Raw genomic sequence first — 7,786 nt, 5'->3', positions numbered from 1 at the left:
TGCAGTCCAGATCTGTCTCCCATTGAAAATGTGTGGCGCATTATGAAGCGCAAAATATGACAATGGAGACCCCGGACTGTTGAGCAACTGAAGTTGTACATCAAGCAAGACTGGGAAAGAATTAAAATATATTCATATAAATTTAAGTTTATATGAAAATGTACTGCTGTGATTATTAGAGGGATTTTCTGTTAAAAAATATAGAAACAGGGCATTCTGGCCACTTAACCTGCATTATTTAATGGCCATTATTGATTTTTTTTTTCTCTTCACAAATAAGTGGACTTAAGGACCTTGAAAGATCAGTGTGAAGTTTGTAGTGCTGTATTTTTAAAGCTTGTGGTGTAATTTCTTAAAAACAACCAGGACTTTGAGTAGAAAAATACATTTTACTTTGAAATGCTCAGGAACATCCAGAAACATTCAGGAAGAACTGAAGTCATCAAACAGGAACAAACAAACAGTCTCTTAGAGACTAAATTCATCACCTCCCTCAGATCTGGAGATTAGTAAAAGGGTTTTTGAAAGGGCTGTCTTAAAAAGTCACACATTACATAAAGCATCATCTGACAAAGACAAACAAGAACACAAAACAACAAACATCTCATTCTTCTGTAACCTGAATAAACATTTTCAAAGGTGCAAAACATGTAAACAACTGTGTAACCTGTTCATATCTTTCTTATTAGAGGCAACAACACGACCACTGTCCAGTCACTTCAGTTCTAGGTGTGTTCCTCCAGGTGTTTGGCTACCTGCTGAAGAGCATGTCTGCCAGCAGGTCCAGCAGGTGAGCCTGGCTGATGATTGGTCTGAAGAACAGCTCGGTGATGAGGCCTGGAGTGATGGTCTTCAGAGAAGATCCAGCCAGCAGCAGACGTGCAAAGCGTCCATGATCTTCTGGATGTAGAAGGGCCAGAACTTCCTTCAGAGCATGCTGGGCTTCCTGCTGGAGCCCCTCAATGAAGAGCACTGCCCGCAGGCCTGGCACGTCTGTGTGAAAGAAAATGCTAGATTATTCTCTGATTTGTTCCCCAGCATTTGTGGAGTACCTGAACATCTGCACCTGCTTCAGAACATGGATGCTCCAGAAGCAAGAACCCCTGGGCTTTAACTAATTTCTAATTATCAGATAATTCTTCATTATTAATCAAGTATTGTTTTCAGCAAATCTACACCAAGTTTAACTGAACAGAGCCTCCGTACCTGGATTGAATATCATGGTTCCTTTAAGGTATGCATACTCCTTTGGGCTCAGGTCCAGACTCCAGAACTTCTTCAAGCAGGATTTGAGTTTCTGGACCCCTGCCAGAGTGGGCTGCTCTCTGTCTGGTTCCTTCACATCCTGGCGGTTCAGGAGGATCCTCTTCAGCATGCTGGGGGCCTGCATGTCCTCTACCTCGAAGCTAACATGCTCTTGTGCCAGGCCCAGGATGAAGAGCGGTGCCCAGCAACTCTGCAGCAACACCAGCTGATCTTTTGGTGGAAGCTGCTGGAAGGCTGGTAAGCTCTTCATGAAGTAGATGGTCTTCACCAAAATGCTGGAGGCCACCTGGCACGTGTCACTGGGCGTCTTGAGCCGCACAGTCCTGCGCATCTCGCAGTGGCATCTGTTGGAAGGCAGATAGTTCAGGTTGCTCCTCGCTGGCTCACTATTTGGGGCCTGGCTGAGGATGTTGAACAGGATGGCGTTGGGTCGTCCATTAGAATCTTCCGAACAGCGGCATTCGTAGTCCATCTCGGCAGAAGAGGACAGGCTGAGCGGTCGTGTGAAGCTGTGGACGTCTATAACGCAGCACTGCCTCCTTCAGAATGACACTGGAGCTGTAGGAGATTCATGCCAGACTCTCGTCATACTGCTGTTTATAAAGGCCGTTTACTGGGTTACACTGTTGATCTTTGACCCACAAAATTATGTTCTCCTGTAGAGAAAAACAACTTGCCCCCGTCCAGCCACTTGGCAGAGCACCACGCAGCGATAACATTCAGGCATCAGGAACCGACCGCTGGACAAAGTCACAGGATTCAGATGAGGCAACGTTATCTCGTCCCCGGTCATTAAACCAGGCTGTACCAAGGATCCAAGGACTGCTCAAGTGTTGAGCATGTGGACGCTTTCATCACGAGCTCACACCTGAACAGCTGGCTGCCAGCCAGATTACACAGGTATGAGTTCACTGACCCTGATGGAAAACCTGGAGGGATCATATCATATATTCACCCCCGGTTACTTCATGATTGGTCTGAATGATTGCTTATTTCCTGTGCACCATTGATAGTAATAATGTAAAAGACTTCACCCTAATTCAAAGTGATTCATTTTTTTATGGAATATCAGTCTGCAATTTGACCAGTCTGTGTGAAGGTCTGAAGCTGGTTGTCTGCCCAGTAAGCATTTATTTGTTTCAAAAAGCACATATTAAAATAAAAACCAATAACTTTAATCCAATAAAAACAATCCCTTTTTTGGAAGAATTGGGATATTGTGTAACATGCAATAAAAGCAAGAATCTTTGATTTGTTAATTCTCTTGAACCTTTATTTAACTAAAAAAAGAAGAAAGGAAGGGTTTCCAATGTTATCTTTGACCAACTTAAATGTAAATGTAAACAAATGTAGAATTTGATACCTGCAAGCACACTCAAAAAATTTCAGACAGACTCCTGTTTACCACTGTGTTATATCACGTTTCCTTTTATTTACATTTTTTAATCGAGGATACTAAGTGGATTTTTGCCCCTTCTTGCTTGATACAGGATGTCAGGTGTTCAACAGTCTGTGGTCGTTGTCTGAGACAGATATGGACTGCAGGCAGGCACTCGGTGTCTACAAAGCCACAATGTTGTAGCACATGTGGAATGAGGCCTGGCATCGTCCTGCTGAAGTAACCATGGACTACATGGGAAAAGGTGTCTTGATGGCAGCATCTCTATCTAAAATCCAGGTATACGCCTCATACAGGTCACCCTTGCCGTGGGCACTGATTCTCTCTGTACCATGACAGACAGCTTTTTTTCCCCCAAAACAAGTTGAAATGTGGACTCATCTGACCACACATCTCCACTGTCTTTCAGATCATGTGAGATGAGCTCGGACCCAGAGCTCAGACCAGCAGTGTTTCTACATAGGGTTAATATAAGGCTTTCTCCTTGTGTAAAAGAGGTTCCCATGAGTCACATCCAACAGAGGTTTCCGGACTGAGAAAGTCTTTTCATAGTGTGGTAGATGGTGAATGACCCAAAATGTATGTGTTTCACCATGTTCTAAATCTAATGTCCTGTATATATTGCAACATGTCTGTGTTGTACCACATTCTATATCTGCCATTCTGTATGTGTTCCACCATGTTCTACCTTCCTGCATGTATTCCATCATGTTCTATGCCTGCAATGCTGTGGGTTCTGGATGTTCTATATTTAACATACTGTACATGTTCCATTATGTTCTATACCTGTCATCCTGTCTGTGTTCCACCACATTCTATATCTGTATGTGTTCCACCATGTTGTACCTTCCTGCATGTGTTCCATCACGTTCTATGCCTATAATGCTGTGTTCCACCATGTTCTATATCTAGCATGCTTTATGTGTTCCACTATGTTCTATATCTACCATCCTATATGTGTTCCACCATGTTCTATATTTAGTGTGCTGTACATGTTCAATCATGTTTTATATCTACTATCCTGTATGTGTTCCACCATGTTCTATAATCCTTTATAAGTTCCACCACATTCGGTATCTACTATCCTGTATGTGTTCCACCATGATCTATGTCTAACTATCTCATATCTAACATGGTGAAGCACATACAGGATGGTAGAACAGGACACACATATAGGTGGACCCGAATACAGGACAGTAGATATAGCATGTGGTGCTAGATATTTAACATGATGGAACACATAGAGATGGCAGATTTAGAATGTGGTGGATCATGTACAGGATGGTAGATATTGCAAAGAGCTTGTACAGTACGTACACAGTAAAAATAAAATAATAATATATAATAAAATAAACACAACAGTAAACGTATAAAGACTGAGTATAACAATGTAGTAGACGATAATAAAACTGATAAAATTCACATCAGTCCAGAAACAGTTACGATATAAGAATTCTTGAGTCCTAGTGGATATCCAGAACCTCTGCCAGCAATAGTTCCTCAGAGCACGGGACGTCTCCCTGAGCTGTTTTTCTGGGCATAATGATTATATGAGATGTTCCTCCCACTTTATTACCACAGCAGTGCCTGGCACAGAGGCCACAGCCCGATAAGCAAATTACTTTATTGATCTGAATCAAATCAACAAACAGTTAAAGCTCTCATGTGTCCGCTCGTCCCGCCAGACCTCGGGATCACAAATGTTAAACCGAAGCCTCCACTTGATTCTGTAAATCTACCAGCTTTTCATCTTTATTGATGATTGATGTGAAGCAATTGATAACAGTGCTGATGTGTACAGTGAGTGTTTGTTCCACTCAGCCAGGTTAAAATAGACACTCTGTCCTCTTTTGGTTTTTGTGTAGAAATTATGTGTGAAATGATGATGTCGTGTTTGGACTTTGAGTCTCTGAAGCCCAAAACAGCTCTGATGAATCAATATGATCTTTGCATTCTTGTAATAATACGAGTCTGTTTACTATGTCGGTTTTGCAACCAGCAGGTTTAATGTCAGGGTCAAACTACAGATAAATCTCCACTGACCATCTGCTGGGCATTACAGCCCACATTACTGCTGTATCCTTAACTCAGTATTAGGTATGTTATAATTACTTGGTATTATTTATTATTCCTATTATTTTGCTTATGCACTGTTATAAATTATTTTGGGATTTCATTAAAATCTAAAAATTGCGGGGAATGTTTATATTCATATTTATTCATTTATATCTATGATGCTGTTAAATGTCAATACACTTAATCGTTATTAGACAAATAATAAATAATAATAATAATAATAATAATAATATTTTTTTGTCTCTCTGCCTGTCTGTCTGTATAGATCTGTCTATATGCTTGTCTATCTCTCTGTCTGCCTGCCTGTCTATCTATCTATCTATCTATCTATCTATCTATCTATCTATCTATCTATCTATCTATCTATCTATCTATCTGTCTGTCAGTCAGTCTATCTGTCTATATATCTGCCTATTTGTCTGTTTATCTATCTGTCTTTCTGTCTGTCTATCTGTCTGTCTATGTAACTGTCTGTCTATTTATCTGTCTATCTATCAGTCTGTCTGTCTGTCTGTTTATGTATCTGTCTATCTGTCTGTCTGTCTGTCTATCTAACTGTCTGTCTGTCGATCTATCTGTCTGTCTGTCTCTCTATCTGTCTGTCAGCCTCTCTTTGCCAGTTAAACAGCAGTCTCATCCTGTAACGTCGTATAATGTTGGAGAACTCACAGCAGAGAATCTGAGAACGTACCTCTTTACAGAACCTTTTCAGATTGTCCAAGCTCCTCAGTCCTTTCTTGTGTGCTCTCAGCTTTTGCTCAGCCCACAAGATTTCTCTGGGGTTGAGAGCAGGGGACTGAAGTGGGCTTGACAGAAGCTGATGTTGTGTTTAATAAACCATTGTGGTGCTGATCTGGATTTTTTTATTACTGTCCTGCTGGAAGATCTAATGATTTAAAATGGTTCTTAATGAGGTTCTCAGGACCTTTGGAGGAAAAACAGACCCACCGCATCATAGGCACTCCCTCATATGTAACAGTGGACATCAGGTTGTCTTCACTGTGGCCTTCCTTCTTTTTACTCCTAACCTACCTTACATATTTCTGGAGTGAACTCTATTCCCTACTATCATGTTCTATACAGTGAACCAGAATTTCAAATGTAGGGTTTAGTGATTAGAGGACCATTTCAGATACAGCATAGGTGAACTGTGTCACCTCATATCATGTGTCAACCCAAGTGAAACAGAAAGCCATGGATTAGTGCTTGAAAGTTCCTAAACAGTCTGATCAACTTAAAAAAAGTAAAATATAAATGGAAAATTGCTTTAGTTACATTTTATTCCTAAGACTTTTTAGGAGTGCCACATATCAGTTTTGTGACTGGCCTTAGAGGTTTACCACTGTGCTGAATCACCTTTCCTTTGATTACACTTATACATATAAAATTTTGCAAGATGTATTGCATTCTTGCTTGATACAAAACTTCAGATGTCCAGCAGTCCATGGTCGTTGTTGTCTGAGACAGATCTGGACTGCAGGCACGTGAGCTAAGAGTCCCAGCATTGTCCTGCTGAAAAGATGACTTTATGGCAGCATCTCTCTCTCTCTCTAAAATCCCGATATACATCTTTGCCTCAATGGTACCTTCACAGATATGCAGGTCACCCACGCCATGGGTGCTGATCTCCACACCATAACAGATGTTAGCTTTTGTACGTGTCACTAATAAGTCAGGATGGTCCCTTTCATCTTTGACACTGGGAACTCATTGTCTGTTTTTCCCCAAAACAAGCTGAAACATGGACTTACCACACATGTCCACTGCCTTTTATACCATTGGAGATGAGCTTGGTCCTAAGGAACTCAGCAGTGTTTCAGCGTAGAAGTGATATAACTCTTTCTGTTGGTGAAATAGATCTTTAAGTTTCTTGTTGCAGCGGCGGACTGTGCTAAATGACAGCTGATTTCTGAAGAACTCCTGAGCTGATGTCACAATATTTTGCACAGTAGCTGACAATTTCTCATGCAGTGCCATCATGGAGGGTTCTGGCTTTGCCTACACAGACAGAGATTTCTCCGTAATCTTCTATCATTTCACAAGATTACATACTGTACATCATGAAATTCGTAAGATCTTTACAGTCTTATGTTGAAAAATGTTCTGTTGGAACTGTGTGACAGTTCTCTTGTGAGGTTTGGCACAAAGTGGAGAGCCAAGGCCCATCTTTGCTTCCTCTGCACCCAATCATGCTGCCCTCACCTGTTATCAATCCACCTGAAATGTTTCAAAATGTTCTTATTTTGCCTGTCCCAACTTTTTTGTGTGTTGAAATCATCAAATTAAAAATCTGTTTATATTTCCATACTGCAATAATATTGGTCAGTGAAAACATTGGAAACCTTTTGTACATTTGTGGGAAAATGCCTCCAAATTACATATTTTGTCCAAAAATTTCAAATTGCTTCATAAAATGTACGCTCAATATAGCGCCAAATTTACCAAAATCCTTTCATGTGAGTTTTTCGACTGTTCATAAATTACCTAATTTTTACTCCATGGCATTAAAATGCCTCCAAATTATGTATTTTATCTCAAATAATTCAAATTCATTTATAAAATATACATTCGATATAGCGCCACATTTACCAAAACATATGTCTTACCTTCATTTGTGTTTTTCACTATCACTTATACTAGATCATATTAGCCTATAACACTTATTCTAGCTTTTATTGGCCTATATCCCCTTTACTAGCTTATATAAGTCCATATAACTTTTTCTAGACCATGTTAACCTGTTAGCCTATATCACTTACACTAGCCTATATTTGCCCATATCACTTTTACTAGCCTATATTAGTCTGTATCACTTTTACTAGACTATATTAGGCTATGTCACTTATGCTAACCTATCATATATCACTTATATTAGACCATATTAACGTAAATCACTTATACCAGCCTATATTAGTCTCTATCACTTATATGAGTCTATACTAGCCGATGTTGGCCTATATCACTTATACTAGCTTACATTAGTCTATACCATGTATACTAGCCTACATAGCCTTCATTTGTGTTTTTCGCTATCACTTATAGTAT

At 40.0% G+C, this 7,786-nt stretch overlaps 1 protein-coding gene across 1 annotated transcript; it reads right to left on the bottom strand.

The window, feature by feature from the left end:
* Nucleotides 1–369: 369 nt before the first annotated feature.
* Nucleotides 370–1,878, bottom strand: nr0b2a (nuclear receptor subfamily 0, group B, member 2a). The gene is made up of 2 exons (XM_017703870.2): nt 1,207–1,878; nt 370–993 (listed from the first exon to the last, which is right to left on the bottom strand). The coding sequence occupies exons 1-2, from the start codon at nt 1,736–1,738 to the stop codon at nt 752–754; spliced, it is 774 nt and encodes a 257-aa protein (XP_017559359.1). The 5' UTR covers nt 1,739–1,878; the 3' UTR covers nt 370–751.
* Nucleotides 1,879–7,786: the final 5,908 nt, after the last annotated feature.

Source organism: Pygocentrus nattereri, chromosome 24 (genome assembly GCF_015220715.1).
Source record: "Pygocentrus nattereri isolate fPygNat1 chromosome 24, fPygNat1.pri, whole genome shotgun sequence".
In the NCBI taxonomy this organism is placed as follows: Eukaryota; Metazoa; Chordata; class Actinopteri; order Characiformes; family Serrasalmidae; genus Pygocentrus; species Pygocentrus nattereri.
The sequence above is the reverse complement of the archived record's forward strand: the minus strand, read 5'-3'. Positions and strand labels throughout refer to the sequence as shown.

What these genes read in the sequence shown, in the direction of transcription:
- nr0b2a (XM_017703870.2), bottom strand. Translation starts at nt 1,738, where the DNA reads ATGGACTACGAATGCCGCTGTTCGGAAGATTCTAATGGACGACCCAAC. An exon ending in AACCATGATATTCAATCCAG is followed by an intron (nt 994 to 1,206) that starts GTACGGAGGCTC and finishes TCTTTCACACAG; the next exon opens with ACGTGCCAGGCCTGCGGGCA.